General features: G+C 39.1%; 2 protein-coding genes across 7 annotated transcripts; both read right to left on the bottom strand.

The window, feature by feature from the left end:
- Positions 1-665: 665 nt before the first annotated feature.
- LOC146373400 (uncharacterized) lies at positions 666-8,694 on the bottom strand. Its single transcript, XM_084951843.1, has 12 exons — positions 8,544-8,694; positions 7,617-8,157; positions 6,677-6,738; positions 5,895-5,997; positions 5,688-5,773; positions 5,506-5,606; positions 5,337-5,407; positions 5,138-5,245; positions 4,972-5,042; positions 4,743-4,860; positions 4,494-4,658; positions 666-4,402 (listed from the first exon to the last, which is right to left on the bottom strand). Exons 2-12 carry the CDS (start codon positions 7,962-7,964, stop codon positions 3,173-3,175), a joined length of 2,463 nt encoding a protein of 820 aa, XP_084807969.1. The 5' UTR covers positions 7,965-8,157; positions 8,544-8,694; the 3' UTR covers positions 666-3,172.
- Positions 8,695-11,749: 3,055 nt separating this feature from the next.
- Positions 11,750-20,095, bottom strand: LOC146373399 (arfaptin-2-like). Of its 6 annotated transcripts, none has more exons than XM_084951325.1 (10): positions 19,990-20,095; positions 19,535-19,643; positions 18,748-18,856; positions 18,224-18,286; positions 17,206-17,292; positions 16,967-17,067; positions 16,614-16,835; positions 16,383-16,540; positions 16,120-16,294; positions 11,750-12,533 (listed from the first exon to the last, which is right to left on the bottom strand). In XM_084951325.1, exons 2-10 carry the CDS (start codon positions 19,631-19,633, stop codon positions 12,378-12,380), a joined length of 1,170 nt encoding a protein of 389 aa, XP_084807451.1. In that variant the 5' UTR covers positions 19,634-19,643; positions 19,990-20,095; the 3' UTR covers positions 11,750-12,377. The 6 variants fall into 6 exon arrangements, with proteins under 6 accessions (XP_084807451.1, XP_084807448.1, XP_084807450.1 ...); XM_084951322.1 differs by having other exon boundaries at positions 19,731-20,031; XM_084951324.1 differs by having other exon boundaries at positions 19,794-20,031.
- Positions 20,096-20,314: the final 219 nt, after the last annotated feature.

Genomic DNA, 20,314 nt, shown 5'->3' with positions numbered 1-20,314 from the left:
TAGAGGCCAGGTGGTGGTATAGTATGGAAAATGTAATGGGATATGCTGTGTGTTTTCACTTAGAAGAGGCTTTTGAGAACAAAGAAAGACTCGGGCTTTTTCCTAGTGAATTCAACAGCTTTCACTTTGGGGGGTTATTTGAAATGAGAGTATGTGTTCATGCAGGTTGAGAATTTTGAATACAAAATGATGTCACTGTATAATAAAATGCTGGAGGCCGTCAGTGTTAGGTGGCTGTTGTGTTGCAGGCTATAAGGAGTTTGTTGGGGGGGGCTTGGGGGTGAGGGGCAAACAATTGTCTCTTGGTTTTATTCTGCAAGGTGGAGTTGCCATGGAGACTGCTTCCAGTTGAGTCAAGATGGCTGCAGCAGTCTGGCAGCAGCAGTGATTATAACAGATATACATAATGTAGGTCAGACTGACAACACTGACAGTGCTTTTCTCAACATGGTTTAAAATAGATAATTCAACAAAAAATAACACAACCCTAAAGTAATCTATTACAAACATTTAAATAAATAATGATTTATTTTCATTGAACTGATCTGTATTTTTATTTGTTTATGACTGACTTAGTAAGAGAAATCTAGGTCAATATTATGCTGTCAAATGATAAACAGCATGACTTCCCTTCCCCTTTGAAGGGATGATGTAACAATGAAAACAACAATAACAAGGCAGCCATCACACAGCCATTACTGCACTAGAACTTTAAAGCAGGTTCAATGCATAATAAATAGAGATCTATCCGTGCATCCGCTCTTCACATCAGACGCTGTTTTTATGACCTTTTCACTGTTCAGCATAAGAAGTTTAAATAAGGATTGTTTTTCATGAAAATGATGATGAAAATCATTTACAGTCAATGGCCGACTGAAGTCTAGAATCCATGAACATCACCAAATGCTGCATTTTCTCCCTTGAGAAGCCTTTAATGCAGCTGCCTTCAGTTGATGCTTGTTTGTGGGTCTGTCTGTTTTCAGTTTGTTATTTAACAACTGAAAAGCTCTGTTGTGTTGAGATCAGACGACTGACTTGCCTGATGAAGAATCTCTCATGCCTTTGTCTTGAGAAACTCTGGGGTCTTGCAAAATGATTTGGGTCGTTATCCATTTGCCCTGGGAAGCACAGTCTGATCATTCTCAGTGGAGAATGTGGCTGAAAATGAGAATATAGCCATGCACACTTCAAAACTCATCCTGCTGCTTGTATCAGCAGGCACATCATCATTAAACACTAGTGACCCAATTAGGCAACCATACACGCTAATGCCATAACATTGCATTTACTGTTTACTTGACAAATAATGTGGAATTTCTTGGATCATGAGCTGTTTCTCTATTTCTCTACACACTTTCCTTACTGTTCTGGTTCATGGTGGTTCTGTCCAGAGATTTTTGTTCTTCAGAAATCTGCAGGCACTTTTGTTTTCTAAAGAAATCCAGTTTGGTCTTTTGTTCTTGTTGTAAATTCCCTGTTTTTGTATCTTTGAAGGCATCTAATGACAGACTTTGACAATAGTACGCCTACCTCAATGAGAGTTTTTTGACTAGCTTAGATGTTGGGAAAGGCTTTATTAAAAAAGGGAAAAATCTAGCTGACTACCATGTTCTTTCAGTCCTTTTGGTGAAAATGAGGGACTATGTTTGTTTAAAAAAAAATGCTTAAATTCAAAAGCGGTTCAAGCTCACGCTTTAAATCAAGCTCTTTGATTTAAAATCTACAACTAGTGCTGTGAGAGGCAAAATTACAAAAATGTTGTCATTGCCTAAACACATATGGACTTAATGTGATCAAAGATTAGCTGTCCATTTCAGATTGTTATTATATACCCAAACACAAGCTTTTAAGGGCTTGAGCAGATTAGCATTTTGAATTGCTATTGATTATTTGTTTGTAAACATAAATGGAGTATAAATATAGTTGCCTGGTTTGAGTCTTGTACTGAAACATATTTATCACTGACCCTTTACCATATCCATGCATGCTAGCCTTATAAATATTTTATCATAGAGAATTATAAAAAACAAAAACATTTGAAATACACCAGTCTGTGTATATAGAAGAGGCTGTTTTTATTACTTCATTATTTCAAGTCAGACAGCCTGACAGAGTACCAAAAACCTAATTAATGCAACTCTGGCATCAAATGCAGAGCACTGGTTGCCGGTAGTTGAATAAACAAGCTCTAATGTTATGGTACAAGCTGTGACCCAATGCCTCTGCTCCCACAAAATGAAAGTACTGAGGGTCTTCCATAAGTGAAATGTACCACCATTGTCAGCCACCAGGTACTGAGCCTTCAACTGTGGTAATGTCTTAAGTTAATTTGGGATCAACGCCCTTCATTTGGACTTTCCATAGTTCAGCTCTGCTCAAATACAGGCTGCCTTTGTAACACTGACCCATTTAAGATCAAACAATGGTTGAATTGAGTAAGACCCTCAAAGCAACCACACTCTTCTGCATTTTTGACATACTTCTGTGATAATGTGGAAAAAAATTACAAGAATGTTTCACAAAAAGAGTTGAAAACAGAGCAATACAAATATACTCAGTTAAAAACAAAACAAAAAAAGGAAATACTGTATTTAAGCATGCATTACAAGCACGCGTAGTTCAAAAACAAAAACATCTAACCAGGATTTAAATACAGCCTCTTAGCCATTTTATTCTCTCTCTCTGTCTCTCTCTCTCTCTCTCTCAATGACTGTAGAAAACAGTCATTGGTGTCTCTGTCTCTCTCTCTTTCTGTCTCTCTACACCTTCTCAGTACCTTCTGCACGTTTTGCACGTCAATCCTTCCAAAGTTCACACACTGTAGGCATTAAACCATTTATCCCATTTTTGAGAACAGTTTAGTCAAAATAGTCTTATTGGATATGGATATAAATGCAAATACAATGAATGTGCCCATCTTTCTACATCAACCAGAAAACCTCCACTTTAAGCCAACTATATTTTGCCATCTAGTGGTACAACATACAAAATGCCTTCTCCTAAACAAAGAAACCTTCCTCACTTGCTTAAAGCTTTCTTGAATATATTCACAATTTAGGAAAAACTACCAAAATAGAACAATCTTAACACTTTGTTGTCATCATGAATTAATTGCAATTAACATTAAATTACATAAATTATCTTTTATACATGTAAAAATATATCCCAAAGGCTAAACACCAGAGCCTGTGGGCTTATTTACAGTGTCCTTGCTGCTCTGTAGTTTGCTCATATCGCCGAGGCGTTTTAAAAAACTAAAAAATAGTCCAGTGGTCTCAGTTTTGAACACCACAGGCTTGCTGCTTGCTGGAACAGTGTCACTAGTTATCTGTACATCGTTGTCTGTGGGCTGCATGACAGGAGCTGAGGAAACAGGTGGCTTGATTGTGTTTTCTGCTGATGTGTCATTTGTGTCTTGAGCACCTAATTGTTTTAAGTTGTGAGAAATGTCAGTATAATCAAACACTGGTTTGGAGGGAGGGTGTCCAGCGCCCTCTCGCTCTGGCATCGTCCCTTTTTCTTTAGCCACATGATTTGGAGTTCTGACGGGCAGTTCAGTCCACCGATTACTTTCCCCTGCCTCGGTTTTTGGGACTTTAGTAGGCAGCGTATGGCGGCGTCCAAGGTTACGTTTAGGGGAAGGTTGAGGTTTGAGCAAAACTTGAAGCAAATCCTCATTGCTGGGGTCATCAGGATACCTATCCGCTTCCTCATCAAATGTGAGCTGACGGCGTATGGGCGCATTTGGAGGAGGAGACTTCTGATTTTCCAGAGAGTAGTCCCCAGATGAGACGCTGCCACAACTGTTCTGAAAACGCAAAACTTTTTTAGATGCTTCACGCAGCTTTTGGGCCTCCTCCTCATTATTATCTTGCAGATCTTCCTCATTATCATCAAAAGATCTAACTGTGGTCATAAGTCTAACAGTCCTTTTGAAAGGGTTCCTAAGTCCTCTAGAGTCCTCTTCTTTGGAAGTTTTCATCTCTTCTTCATTAGAATTTTCACTCTCTGCCATTGTGTCCTCGATGTCTGACTGGGCTTTGTGCAAGTTCGCAGTGAGTTCAACTGCTGAACTCCACTCTTTTCTGCCCATGTCCTTAGCTCTAATTGAGGCTTGAATCTTTTGATTTACTGGGGGAAGGTTTGCCTGAGAAGTAATTTCTGAAAGGCTCCCGTTATTGGGACTACCATTAGTTGGGCTTCCACGAGTCGATGAGGGCTTTTCTGCTCTTCTCCTAGAACCACGTTTGGTGACAAAGTTTTGCAGCACAGATTCTAATGCAACACTATCCATTTCCTTATCTCTACTGGAGCAGGTAGCTGTGGATCTCCGCTTGGCTGCAATTTCCAGTCTGTCTCTGTGTCTCCGTTTCACCTCTGTAGTCTCTCTAGCTTTGTTTTCCTGCAGGAAAAAAAAATCCCAGTTCAAACCCTTTAATGTTTTCTTTTATCTCAGTAAAGGAATATGCCAGCACATATAGCGCGTATATTACCTGCATAGCTCGCAAAAATCTTTCACAAAAGGAGTTGAAAATGGAGCAACACTCCTCCAGTTTAAAATTCTTGGCATCCTCACAGAAGTACTGTGCCACTCTGTCACTTACAGACTGCAACTCCTGAAGATCAGTTTCTACTTCTTTCAAGCAAACCTCCACTTCCTAATTGGAGCCAAAACCAAAACATTAGAGCATATACTCTCTATTAAAATTCACACAAACTGGACCAAGTAACGAATCACCCACCATTAGAAAATCCTCCATCTGTGCCTTTAGGTCTTCCTGCTTTAAAGTGTTTGCATTGGCATCTTGCACTTTCTTTACTTGCTTTCGATACTCCCCTTCAATGTCACCTTGATGTATTCTAAAAGAATTTTTGAAAGCATTTCTTCTCTTATTCTGATGATACAGCAATACAAGAAGAAAAAAGGCATACAAGACACTTCTATATGGCTTTTAAAAAGGTATTGCTTACCTTGCTGCAGCTTCAATGTGTTTGAGCTGTTCTGGAAATTTAAGCAGTGCTGTGTCCACCTTCTGAGCTTGCTGTGATGAATTAGAAAGTTTGTTGAAAATCTAATTATGCAATTTCATCTTAAGGTGAGCAACACAGACTTCTCAAACAAGTAAAAGCCACTTGCCATCACAACATAGTGCATAAGATTCATTCCAGGTTTGTTTGCTTTGGTATCCACTAGTTTCAACAGAGAAGACATTTTGAAGCCAACTGCATTGCCTGCGTAGCCGCCCTATGATCAGATAAACATATTTAGATCAAACAAATATAAATACAAAGAAAAGTCATCCAAGACTCCACAAACACAATCATTATATACTCACAGCATTCATGTAATTTCCAGTCTTAAGGACCAGGCGAATGACAGCATGAAGATTATCGCAATCTAGCAGCTCTAAAAGAAAACATATATTGTTAACTCCAACTCCAAATGGGCGTACAACTCTGCTTTAATGGGTCTCATGTTTCAAACTCAAGGAACGCAGACATTACCCCTTCCAGCAGTGGTCAAAGTACAGATGAATTCTTTTACTTCATTCATAAGGGGAAAAAATTCCTCCTTCAGCACCAAGCAGCTCAAACGCTCTTCATAGCTAAAAGACAAAACGTTTCCATCATTATCACCACTGACATTTAACATGTGCTTTTCATTGAATTACATTTAGGTGGCTTACCTGGGGATCTTGACCAACAGTAACATAAATTGATCTGCTTCAGGGAGAGCAGACATGTCACCTGTGAAATTAACCAGCTGCTTTACCTGCATTTGTGAAATCAGAAAATCTGATTATGTATTTAAACAAAGGTTTAGAGTCACATTACGCAATAGACATGTTTAAAAAAAAAAAAAAAAAAAAAAAAAAAAAAAGCAACTAAAGTACCTCCCCTTCATCCGGAAGCATCTTGCATAATTCCTGCAGTTTTCCAGTACCAAAGCCCAGGCCATTTCCTGATTTGATATCCTCAATCATGTCCTTTATAGACCTGTAAATAGAGGTCAAGCGAATCAGTTATCTTTAATTATGTTTTTACTGTTGCTTTGAAACATCTCATTAGTTCTGGGTGTCTGCTTTCATATCACACTTTTCTATGCTTGGAAAAACTTGGAAAAAAAAAAAAAGCTGCTGACATGTACAAGCCTCTACCTGCTCTAATCACTTTATTTCAACCCTCAGAAAAATACATGCTGTGCAGGACATGAAAATGATGGAATGGAAATGTGCTCAGATTGCAGAAAAACATATTTGGTAACAGAATGAGAAAGAAAAAAGTAGTTAGATTAATGTATCCATATGTTGTTCTCTTGTTTTGCTGGTGACACAGCAGTTTGATCACAAACATTTTAGGGATGTTAACAGTAACAGGATTGTTTTCATTCCTTTTAAGATCTGTTGTTTATGACAACTAGCTTTAGGCAATAGATTTACAATACCTCGCAAAAGTGTGTCTGTAAGTTACATCAGGGAGATAACCTGTTAGAGCTGTAGAACAGTCTAGTATAGATCAGACCTGCCAGGACATGTCGGCTTTCAGAGATTTTGTGAGTATGATGCAGTATTATTGCATACAAATCTGCCTGCCTCACCTTGTCCTCAGTACAGTGTAACATGGAAAGATTATTGTGCAAAATACTCACACCTTCACAGTGCTACCACTGACTCACCGCTTGAATTGCTTTAGGAAAATTCCAATGTTCATGCTCCTCTTGGAGCTGAGGACAGAAATCTGTGGGGGAAAAAAAAAAAAAAAAAAGGAGAACAGAGACCGGATTAAAATCTGCTTGTCAGCTGCTAAAATGGTTTCATTGTTGACTTGAGCTCTGTCTTTCGTATCACAGACATCTCAACTTTCCGAAGAGACAGTCGAATCCAAAGGTTAAGAATTCTTTGAGTTGATTGTATTGAACATTCCAGGCAAAGATGCAGTTTTTGCACCTTTTCACCATTTCTCTTACGAAATTCTAGGTGAAAGGTCAAAGTAAAAAGTTAAAATGTGTTGTTAGTCAAACCATGATTGATCTACACTTCATTAAGTAAATGTATCTACTGGTGTTTATTATGGACGGTAGCTTAAATACAGAGCATGGACAACAGAGTGATGTCAGTGAGAACACAATTAGACCTTCCTTCAGCAAACAAATGAAAATAACAATACTCCACCCTTGTACTGAGTGATTTTACATCAATACATAATGTTTCTGACAGAAACATTATACTATTGTTGTCATTTATTGTATTTATATATTGCAAAGTTGGGCCTATAAAATGTAAATTGTAAAATAAGCAAATGTAAATTGCAATTTTGAGTTCCACATAAAGGGTAATAAAGTTCCTATAGTATCACTATATTCCCAGTTCATAAAATCACCACTTCGGTCACTCTGGTTTTAAATGTTAGGAGAGGAAAACATTGCAGGGACGTCTGTTTTTTCTTAAATGTAAGCTTGGGGGGGATCAATTCAGGTCAAAAGAACTTCCATACCTCAGCAATAAACAGGAAAGAATATAAAACCTTTCAATCTATTGTACAAACCTTGGGGGTCAAAGTTCCACTACATGAACGGGTGATAGTGACACATTTATAGTCTGGCTAGCTGCACTCACCATTTCCCCTGCTGTGGCAGAACTTGGCAGGCCCCTCAGACTCTGACGGTTCAGAGCTTTGATTTGCTGCTGGGCCTGCTTGTGGCTGAACAGCTCCTCCATATGATCAGTGTCCAGCTCATATTCCCCATCAGTCTTATCTGCTGTCCAGATATTGTGCTTTCCTATAACTGTGTGTTTGGGTAGGGTCTCCCAGTTGAAGTTGCGCATCTTGGAGCGCCGGCGCTCCAACCTTGAAATTGGACCCAGGCCATGTAGGGATGGAGGTGGAGGAGGTGGTGGCGGAGGAAGCGGAGGTGGAGGTGGTGGGGGTGGAGGTGGGGGTGCAGGAGGACCTCCTGGCTGCATCTTTTAATAAGAACCTCTCAGCAGGTTTTGAATGCATCCACACTCATATTCATGCATAAAAGCTGAATTTCAGCATATATTGGAATGCAGTGAATGTAGAAGCGATTCTGGTCGTTTTTACAGGAATGTGGTGCAACAGTCAGTCCTGGAGTGACTTGTTCAAAATGTTGTCAGTTAGGATGATGCATTCCGACTGAAAGAAACAAAGCAGGGTGGGGACACATAAGCTATAGATCTTCATACACTCTACAACAGTGAGCAGCTTTGTTTAGCACAGAGTACAGAATTTACTTTCTTTACTGTACATAAGATTAATTATGGGAGTGATGCCGCCGATTATTTTCATAAAAAGTTTCCTAAAACTTGTGCAAACACTATAATAATTCATGATCCACTTTGGAAACACATAGAGGCTACTTTAAATCTGCCATAACAGTCACTTTAGGAGATCTATACGCTCCTGGTGTTTTATCCAGTACAGCGCTATGCTCGTCCTCCGTGATCGGTAAACTACTAAAACCAATGTTTGTTCAAACACTTAGCATTATTTTTAGTTAAAGAAATTAAAAGTCAACTCACCTTTGTGTTGGACTCAGCATAAGTCCCATCATTCCGCTTCCCTTTTTGTTTCTTTTCTTATGGTCCTCTTGCTGAAATTTCAAAAGTAAAGAGTGACATCAGCCTGGATAGAGTGTCGAAACTACCTGTGTGTAAATGACACGCCCAGGTGAACTCACTTAAAATCCATGACAGCCCACACCTTCCCAGGCACTCTGGGATTGGCTTTTTTCTTTCTCTCTCTCTCTCTTTCTTTTCCCTTTGGAGTTTGGGCAGGCGCTGCGTTTCTATCCATCTGTCAATGAGTTGCGTGAGTAAGCGGTCAACTGGAATGACAAATATTCTGACTCAGAGAGAAAACCCATTGAACATATTTAAAATGTAATAAATACATTATCAACTTAATTAAAAATAAATTAACTTAAAAAAAATGTTATATACTTTAGTAAATATTCCTGCGGTGAGACCGTCATTGATTTGAATTCATTATATAGATTAATTTTCAACTAATATTCAGGCTTTAACTCTATATTATTGGGAGTTCTCTCACAAAGGTAAGCTGTATAATAAGTCCAGCTCTGATTGGCTGCGTGTCGTTTGACTTCCGCAAACATAACTTGCCGCTTTGATGGCGTCGCAACCCCCGTCCCACCCCCTCCATTTTTTTTTAGCATAATTTCACATTATAATGCACAAGAAAAACTTAAATTCTCACATTTGTCTGTACATATTTTGACCGAGACCAGCACCAACATTTCTTCTTGGTAAACTGCTTGAACCTTGCTCCGTAGATGCTCGTTATCAGATAACGATAACGGATTGCTCACCAGTCACAAGCCCAGAATGTGTATTTGTTTTTGTGTAATAACACACCAGTAATACACCAGTAATACAAATTAAGTCGACTGTTTTTTCTACGTGGTGTATATCTATCAAAATCCCACAGGATTTCGCCTCCGAATAAATGCCTCAGTTTGAGCTCTGATGACCATATAAGGAAATCCGTACAACGCAATCGGACCCCTGAGCTGGGGACTCGGTACTTAAAAACTTTAGTCCCATTAATAAAACAGGACTGCAAGTCATATTATGATTGACATAAACATTTTTCAAGATCGATACTTCAAATCATCCCGCAAATTGTCTGCAATGCGTTAAACAGTGTTAGTATGCAAGCCATGGGATTTTCTCAGATACTGAGGAAAACTTGCATGTTGTTTGCCTTTTCCAATGGAAAATTACCTTTGGGATAAAATAAGATTTTAAGCAGGAAGTGAAAGCTATACTGAGGGAAGTCTGAAGGTACTGACAGTAAAGAATAAATTTAAGACTTAATTACAAGACCAAATGTGTGACCACAACAAACTATCATATTATATAACTTATAAAGGTAAGATTAGATAAGAGTGTGTTATAATCTAATCTCTTAACCTTAATCTCTTATTCTGATTTTATCTGAGAGCACTGTGACCATTAAAAATCTATTTGTATTAATGGCAGAGAAGCTTGAAAAAGCAATCATGTCTGTGATTCTAATATTGACAGATTGATGGCTTTATTCACTGCATATGACCAGTGTTGGACTGTTAGAACAGCTTGGAAATTCATATGAGTTGTTCGCACTAAAGTAAAAACTATCATCACTTCATGCGGAGACCCCTTCGGCGCCAGCTGCGGCCTCAAGGCCGGAGCTGAACAAAACACCCTGATAACAACTGTGTTTAGACTGTTCCCCCCATTCCATGCAAGGCCACCTGGGTTGGCTGGAAGACTGTTTACTTAGCCTCACGGGGCGAAGGACACTGTCTCAGCTTAACTCTGGACACACACACACACACATACACTGATATGCACACAGTGATCCCCCCTCCCTTTCCAAACGCCTTCGATGCTTGTGCCCTACCGGGGAAGATGGCAGTCAACTGGACCAGCGCAGACATGCTGCAGGACCTGATGCGCTGTCTACACCGGCTCTCTCTTACCCTTTACCCGCCCCTGTTGCTTGTCTTGTGTTTCTATGGTGTATTTATAGTCATGTGCTTTTTGTGCTGAGGTGTTTTTTCTGTTATCAAACTGTTCTCCCACTAGGAGCTCAGTCTGAGTGGAGTTTTTTTTCTCCTCCTCTTACCTCATGTTATGTATTTTCGTTGTTTTTTCCTATCAGCCTACCTTTCTGACATGTCTCCCCAATGTGATGTTTGTGTAAAGTTGGTCAGAAAGTTCCTTTGTAAGTGCGCATGCGCCATTAGCGTGCTGCCTGCTGTAACCCTAATTTCCTTCGGGATTAATAAAGTATTCTGATTCTGATTCTGATATACCACCTCAAAGAAAACATTCAGTTTCTTTAGGCTACTTCTTGTCGCCCTGTCTCATTCTTTCAAGCCAACAACATCAAAAACCTTAAGCGCATTTTCAGAAAAAAAGTGTATTTTAAGGAATAAGAAATAAGGTAATCCACTGAAAGCATGTTGCAGATATATTTTATCATGTACATAATTAAAATTACATACTGAATATTGTGAGTTTTCTTTACATACATACTGTGAACTGTAACCATACGAAACTGACAGCCCGTGTCGAAAGCACATCTAAGTGAAACAAAACATCCAGCAGACTTTATTGGATTTGCAGAAGATAAAGACAATCAGCTGACTAAAACAATCTAAGTAACATACAAATTATGTTACAAACAGGTAAATAAATAATGCAAACTATAACAAATGCACTCATACATTCTGTTTTTGAAGATGCTGACACTTGTACTGTAACCTAAAGTGCACCTTGATCCACTATTCCCATTCAGTATTTCAAAAGGAAGTTTTGCAATTGCACAATGCCAGCTCCTACAGTCACTGCAACACTGGCTGCGTGCCATGTTTTGATACGGATTTCTTTATGATTGTTGAGATCTTATCATTAGGAATTGATGAGGATTTGCTGTTAAACACAAATGTCATGTTTGTTCAGGCTTGTTTCCATGTGTAAACTCCAGAGTAAAAAAGACAGATAGTTGCAATGGTGCTGGACTTGATCTAACACTGTATCCAAAATTTAGGTGTAAAATAATTATGACTGTATATTAGGTTAGAGAAAAATCACGTTTGCTATATATATATATATATATATATATATATATATATATATATATATATATATATATATATATATATATATATATATATATATATATATATATATATATATATATATATATATATATATATATATATATATATATATATATATTCCCCCTCTACGGAAACTGTAAACTGACCATTCAGGCAGGGATTTTAACAGTGACAGTAGAAACATAGTGGGGCAATTTTAAAAATGAATCTATATTCTGATGTGTTTGACTCAAAAGTGTTAAAATTGATCTCATGATCACATGTGCATAAGGAAAATAAATATAATTTCTGAACATTGTAGCAGTATCCTGCTGACTTGCTATTCTGATTTTAAGAATTCCTCCTATTTGATGTACACTGAAATATTAAAAGGGAACCTTACACAACAATACAAATACATCAAAATAATGCATGTGCAAACTGCAAAGGAGAATCTCGACAATAGTTGACTATCCTGTACATATATAAGAGATGGAAATGATTGTGCTAACTAAAGAGTAAGAAAATAACATAGGGTAATTTTGTGATTTAACATAAAACAACATAAGAACAACTTAAAAAGTTGTCCATCTATGTAATAAATCATACTGAAAAACATTACAAAAGAGCTATATCTGGCTGCTACTTATTCTACAATATACTCCTTTATCCATTTAAATTCCTCGCCATCTAACCACAATGCCAGCATGAAACTGTACATGTCAAAATGCTGAACCCTGGATGCATATTACTGCTCCTCCAGCCACGATGGCTTATCTGATCCTGGGGGCTTTAACTTTACATTGAACTGTATAAGAGTTTGTTCTAACTGCTGCTGGTTGCCAGCAAAATAAGCGGAGATGGCATTATGGAAGAGAAGCAGCTGCTTGTGCATCACCTTCACCTAGAAGAAAAGAGAGGAGAGAAAATGACATTACAAACATGGTTTCAGGTGTTTACATGAAAGCAAAGCCTGCAGACATTTATTTGGATCACTAACTGCTCGGAATACATTCCTAAAAATAACTTGCACATTCCTCTGAAGCCTATTCTCAGGAGTCAAGCAGGCCGTTTTAAAGATCTCAGAAAATACCATCTTAAGTTTAACTTGAATTTATTTGCTATTTTACATTTATCTGGCAAGAATTTCCATGTTTTTTTTAACAGTTCTTGTCATGAGTGACATTTCATTTTCCTAAAGCCAGATTTATTAACCAGGGATCAGAGTGCCAGGACCTTCACCACAACTACTGTCTGATCCACAAAACACCGAACTCCTACAGCCCCTTTCTGCAAGTGATGGCCCCACAGGAGGGATTGCTGATGTACTGCTTTTGGGCTGTGCCCATCCAGGCCCTGTGGTTTTAAGTATCTGGGAGTCTTGTTCATGAGTGAGGAAAGAGTAGTGCAGGAGATTGACGCTGTACTAGTCTGTTGTGGTAAAGAGAGATCTAAGTGTGAAAGCAAAGCTATCGATGTGCATTTCCACCCTTACCTAGGGACCCAACCTTGGAGTATTGACTGAAAGAAGGAGACTGTGAATACAAGTAGCAGAAATTAGCTTCTTCTGGAGAGTTGCTGGGTTCTAAAATATGGGTCACTAATTTGAGCCACTATTTATAGTAGTTGATTCGAAGCATCCTCAACATTTTACCTGCATCTTTGTTCAAAACTGTCTTTCAGTCTATCGGCCCCCGTGTGCTCTATATAACTAGTGCTCCACGGCCAAGTCCCTGCTTATTTTAAGAAAGATGCCATTCAATCACTTAAAAAAAACAAAAAAACAAACTTGACTCTTCTCATCCTCAAAGTTATACACCAATCTAAAAATGACTGTTTATTGGTAGCAGTTTAGAAAAGGTTGAGACTAAGTAGCATACATCTCTTTTAGACAAATGCAGCATTCTTGGTACATTTAAATCTGGCTTTCATAGAGCTCATTCCACCAAAACAGCTCTCTTTAGTCTCCAGTGACATTTCTATGCAAAGCGATGCAGGAGAATGTTGTTTTGCTGATGCTGGACCTGACCTCTGCCTTTGATACTGCTGACCATGACATGATTCTCCACTTCTCTTGCCTGCTGTGTGTCACGAGGTTCTGTTATGGGGCTCTTATTTTGTCTATCTGTTCCATCTTCAGCATATTTTGAGCACTTTTAAATGACATTTATTACCACTGCTACACAGATGACTTTCAGTTAAATATCTCTTCTAAGCCCAAGATGTTTCTACTGTAACTTAGACATCTTGCATAAATGATTAGACTGTATTAAAGGTTGGATGGATGGCAATTTTCTCCAGCTTACTGAAGAGGAAACAGAAGTCCTTGTTTGTGCCCCTGTCAGATCTGTGCTTAAGGTAATGGAGATTCTAGGTCCCCTTGTCACATCTGATAAATCTTCCATCAGGAACCTTGAGGTCATTTTTGACTCAGCTTTGTCCCTGGAAGCTGACGTGGTTCGCTCTTGCTTTTACCGGTTGAGAAAAATTTCCCAGGTGAGTTTCAGTCTTTCAGGCTCTAAACTGGAAATTCATACTCATGCCTTTATTTCATCACTTTTAGATTTTTGCAATTCGGTGTTTACTTGTTTCAACAAATCTTCCCGGAGATGTCTGCAGCTTGCTCAGCATGCAGCTACGACACTGCTGACTGAGTCTTCCAAGTACTCAAACGTCACACTGATACTAATTCAGTTATACTGGCTCGCCATTAACCTTCAGAGTGCACTTTAAGATTCTAGCGCTGACTTTTAGAGCTCTGCATGATCAAGCATCAGTGTACATGAGTCAAATTTTACATTCATACATCACCAGCAGGTCTCTGAGGTCATGTGATCAGGGTCTATTGGTTTTGCTTCACAAAAGACTGAGAACTAAAGGTGACTCAGGTTTTTCAGCAGTGTTCCCCAGACACTGGGAACTCTCTCACTGAGCTTAAGATCTGTGGACTCTGCGGTCTCTTTTAAAAAGCAGCTAAAAACTAATTTTTAAACTTACTTTATGTTTTTGTGATGAAGCACTTTGTGATATTTATCTTTAAAGGTGCTATATATTCAATTTTACTTTGCTTTACTTTCACTCCTCCAAGTAAGGAGCCAGTTAAGGACGTTTGGGCATCCAACTAGGACATCTCATAGTTGAGATGCTTTGGTCATTCCTGTCAAGAGGAGACCCCTGGGCAGATGCAGGCACACACTAGAGAGATTAAGTCTCTCGGTAAGGGCAGCTCTTTTTTCTGCTAATATAAGTTCTAATTGAGGTTTTACCTTGAAAGTAGCAGAAATGCAAAAGATTCTTTCTTTTTGCTGTATAATGATAGCAGTTACATTCAACACTGTGCTCACTAAACACAGTAACATGGGTATCCTTCAAGCAAGTTAGAAGAGGCATTGGCAGGACACAGTACCGTACCAAATATTTTAAATATGATTGGGGTTTTTTTTTGTGTTTTTTTTCCCACGTTCAGAATGACCATCTCAAAAGTATTACGAGCAGCTGTTTTTAAGGAGGCATATCATACTGGCAGTTGTTTGTGCCCTTAATGTTTGCAAGTGCCTAGCCTGTTTCAAAACCACATCCTCCATGAATGAACCCTGACTTTGGGTGTGGTTTAATCTAGGCTTTGCTTCATGTGAAACCACAATGATGTCAACAACACTGATGTCATGTGGTTACCAATGCTGCATGATTGGAGGTAAAAAAAAAAAATCACTGGAGCCAAAATCAGTCCCTGTACCCTTCCTAAGTATTCAACCCTCAAAAATGTAAATGTCATCACCTGCAAGCAAAACTGCAGAGCCTGAGTGTGTAATTTCACAAGGAATAAAAATGGTATGAAAAAAGGAATGGGACAGCATTTTAAACACTATAAAAAAGATTAATGAATTAAATTTGTGTGCAATAAAGGAGAGGTTGTACTGCCCCGATTTAAATCTAAATATTATTGCAACCTTTGGGTTGCCTGGTCCTGTGTGTCTGTTTGTTGCTTCCTCATACTTTTCTTTTTAAGTTTAACCTAAAGGTACCCTTAGGTATAGTCTGCAGAAATTCAGAAAGTATGCATAAGACCTCAAGAAATCTGCCAGAGAGCCCTCGTGCGCTTGATTTGACAGTGGGGCAGCCTTAAGCCCTCAAAGGCTTTAGCACAAATGTGCCACAAAGTTGGTAAGTCTCTGAGTGTGGACACTGGGATTATCTCCTAGAAGCAAGGCTTGCTATTCAGCAGCGATCTTGAAATGCTTCAAGCACTTCTTTAGATAATGACTTAAAAAATACCCAAATTAATTGAAATGGTCTGGGACATAGAACCAGCATGTGCAGTGTAACGAGGAAATCTGAGGGGGAAAAAAGTGCCAACTTTGCCCAAAAAAGTGAAGAAGTTATACTTATATCACTATCTTTCACTACTAGAGCTAAAAAGAATAATTCAGAGGACTGCACTCTTTAAACATGCAGGGATTTCAAGAATAAAACTAGACTGTAATCTGAACCTTGTTTTCTTCCAGGAATTTAAGCTTGATGGTGACATCACTACGCAGCCTTTCATATTTGTCTCTGTGGATCTGGTACTCATGCTGAGCCATCTCAATGCGAACCACGCCAGCTGCATCCCTTGGTCCCAAACTCAGTTCCTCCAGATCAGAGCGATAGGCATCAAACTCAAGTCTGAACACAAACACAAGACTGTGAGTTATTTTCTTGGCAACCATTAAGTTTAACCACTTAATGGTTGTACATCTTATTAGTTCAATACCTTGCATTTTCATACTGCTTAATCGTCATCAAAGTATCTTCCATTGTTTTGTTGACCAGTGTGTTGACACTGGATACGAAGAAGTTGATGGCACCGAGCAGAGCCTCGCCATTCTTACACAACAGCTTTTGTGTTTCTGCATTATACCCAAACTCATCCTGCAGAGAAATACAGAGGTTTTACCTGCCAATGTCATGACATGTCATATGGGGAGATTCTGCAATACTATACCTGCAACTCTGGGGACTTCTGGCTGAGGTCAGTGAAGGCATCTCCTAGAGCCTGCTGCGTCTGCACAATTCTTTGAAAGTGATCGGTGAGAGCGGTGGCCAGTCTTAGGATGTTTTCATACTTGCTCTTCGTGTCTCTTAACACGTCAATCTGAGCCTCAAGTTCCAGGTCTACTGTCCGTGAGCCTCGGCCAAACTTTTCTGAGAACATCTGCTTTGTACACTGCGCAATGAATATGAACAGAGATTAGCACACAGTGTCAACGCAACCTGATGTAGTCTTTGGAACATAGACATATCCAAGCATATCTATTCCATTTTAAAAACACAGCATGCACACTTAGTGCAGAATACCTTGTATGTGTTTATGCCCCATTTCTTCACACTGTCCAGTTTCTCCACTGCTACACCACGAGAAACTTCTTCAGTTGAATTTGTGTTATGGTTCGACGACCCTAAAAAGAACATAAAAGATAGAAATAAACACAGTGTACACAGTACTGGAGCTTCTTCTATGAAGAGAAGTTTTTAAGGCCGTGGTTTACAGAAAATAAGTGAGGACAGTGCGGACATGGTGATGAGCATGGTGATACCTGGATGCTGCTCTGTGTGGTGGGCAAGTCGACTTGCTGCAGATTGACTTTTAGGCAAGTTAACACCCCTGGATTTCATGCGAATGTCTGAAATGAACATGCCGGTGATATAGAGTAAGAATGAGAGGAAGACATGTAAAAATGACTGTAGTGAAACATGCCAGAGCAGCGTGGGAGTGAGATATGCCGCAGAACAGCAGAGCATGAAGACCGAAGCCCCTTTCTGACATGGGATTTGTACAATTGCTGGCTTCATTAATCTGTTGAAGTAATTCAGTCATTCAGAAATAGGTAGCTTCTGTGTGAATCTTCAAGCATTCCCACAATATTTGTAGAAATAACCATGGTAACTGGACTGGATATTATGTTACACAATGCTCTTATATCCAGATCAATCCTGTGTCAGTGGTACTGAAGTCATGAAATGTGACATACTGCATTCACACAACATGTGTAAATGTGTGCACTTTCTTTGATTTGTAAATGATCATGGAGAAAGTGCGCGGCTATACGCTGTGCATTCAGACATGAAGCCACCCATGTTAAGGGAAAGGAGTGAAAGTCCAAAAGGAGCTTAAAAACTGTTATGCTCTGCAGTGGAGGACACATAAAGAGCAGGGTTAGAGGGGTTTTGAAGTAAATAATAATCCACCAGGCAGGCTTCACATGCACAATAAAAGCATTAAAAAAAGAAGATGAAAATGGAATTCATGGGATGAGATGCAAGTACCAAATACTGGCAAAATGGTCAAAGTGCATTTCAAAGTACAGAACAGAACAGATTTTTTAGACATCAACACAACATTGAATGTAATATCTGGTTAGTTCATTCCTATTTTTGAAAGGTGCCAAAACATTACTTCTTGCTGAAGCTGTTCAGTGGCAGAGTTCGGTAGGTACAAGCAAGGTTACATACAAGTCCGCTCATCAAGCCTCAAAACCTCTTACAAGGGGCCAAATAAGACCAACATATCAAGGTTAAATAAGAAAGAAAGGGGTTATTAGAATACACAGCCACCTGGTCCTGGTGCAGGGGCTTGTCTTCTGTCCAGATACTCAGGGTTGAAGTAAACTGCAGGTCCTAAGGAATATGGATGTTTGTGACATAAACCAGCAGACTGCAGGTCAGCAGCTCTCTTGTGACACACAAAGAAAAGCTCCTGCTATTGTTTCTTAAAAGGTGCACTAAGTATCAACCTCTTTCAGTAACTGAAAGACAGTACAAGCACTGATCTCTGACACAGCCTTTACCTGACAACAGCCAGAACATCGTGAAACAAAATCTCTTTAACTCTTTATCTCTTTGAACTCTTTAAGGGTATTTGTGTCTGTCAGCCCCTGGAAAAGGAGTTGCCGGGTCAACTGTACTTATTAAAAATCCTGTTCAACTGATGAATGCGTTTTAGCATGAAAATTACTTACTGAACAGCAACTTGTACTTAATGCACCTTTAAATTTGTAATATCCCTGCAGATATTACTAAGAAGAATAAACAACAAAGCAATACCTGCAGAGAATGGAAGCATGGTTTGCTAAAAGTACCTTTGATACTGCTGGTCGGGATGATGCCCCCTGCAGGTCCTCCATAACCTCCAGAGACAATACTGGTTTCATTCAGGTTGGGTCCAGACACCATCACCTGCTGCAGATCCTGAGTTAAAACAGATAAACACAATTTATTAGCTTTTTCAAAGTATCTGCATGGATGTTAAGGTGCACAAAAATGCTGAGCACACTTGATAATTTTATGAAACAATGTAATTTTATTTATCTTGGTCAGACCCACAAAGCTGTAATCTTAAACATAAACATAAATGTATGTCATCCATAACTTTTAGTTAAAATGAACAGAATCTATTTTTTGTAAAGCTGACCTGCAGACAGATAACATACAAAACATTTGATTATGAGCTAATAATAATAATAATAATAATAATAATATTACTTGTAGTAGTCGTATATTTCATTATAGAGGCCTCAGTATTGCTTATTCTAATGCTACTAATGTCATTGCTGGTGTAGCTTTCTTAATCCCAATGGGCTTTACAAATGGTGCACCAACCTTTTAATTTTACTGACAGTTTGTCATGCAAACGCTCATTTATGTCACAGTTTCCTCCTGTAGGTGCTCTGAACGATTCAACGTTATCGGGTTGGAGGTACACATCTACTGTCCCTAGCTACAGGCCTTTACATGGTTAGGTAACATTTGGCCTAACCAGCCCTGGACTGTACAATCGCGCAAAATTTAGGAAAACCAGATACTGTTATAAGCAAAATAGCATTATTCATTTCCACAGTGAGTGAGGTGAGATGAAGCATCACTGACCTGCTCCAGACTGTCATCCTCTGGGAGAGTGCCTGTGTCTCCATTGCTGTTAATGGGGATCTCCATGGTTGCAGCCTTGCTCATGATACTGTCTGCCATAATGAAATCTCTGCAAGAAAGACAATAGCACATAAAGCTGGGGGAGAAAAACAGAACAATGCTAGCCTACATCGACACAGAATAACAGCTGGCTTACACTGATGCTAACGTGATTGACCAATAGCAACGGTGCTGATGTGGCTTGCTAGTGGGCTACTACCTGACAGCTAGCTTCAAATCCTCACCACTGTAGCTGAGACTGGAGCCAAGTTTCAGTCGCCAGAAAGACTAAACAAGTCGCGCGGGCAGTAGACTTGAAATATAACATAAATTAAACGGAGGCACCGCTGTTTTTACTTAGTATTCCATACTACATCCATGATTACTCATCCTGAATCGTTCACATGATCATCTACCTGCTTCCATAGAATTCAGACAGAAAATCCCTGCATCCAGCCAGGTCGCAGCTTTAATAGTACGACTTCGGAATAAAGGTTTTCGTGATTTTTATTTTTGTTGTGCGTCACATTAGGTTCCATTTAAAAGCACTGTGCTTCAAGTGAAATGCACAATGTATGTTTTTTAAATGTATTTTATGGGTCAAAAAGCAGGCTGAGAGGAATATTGTAATTTGATGCTCTTATTTTGAAGAATAATAACGTATCATCGTCGTCAAGCCTCCCCCATCTTCCACGTCGTGCGGTGCTGACGTAGCGTTTTCCTCTGACCTGCAGTACCTGA

Source organism: Perissodus microlepis, chromosome 14, assembly GCF_051167445.1.
Source record: "Perissodus microlepis isolate ML-2025 ecotype Zambia chromosome 14, ASM5116744v1, whole genome shotgun sequence".
Classification (NCBI taxonomy): domain Eukaryota; kingdom Metazoa; phylum Chordata; class Actinopteri; order Cichliformes; family Cichlidae; genus Perissodus; species Perissodus microlepis.
The sequence above is the reverse complement of the archived record's forward strand: the minus strand, read 5'-3'. Positions and strand labels throughout refer to the sequence as shown.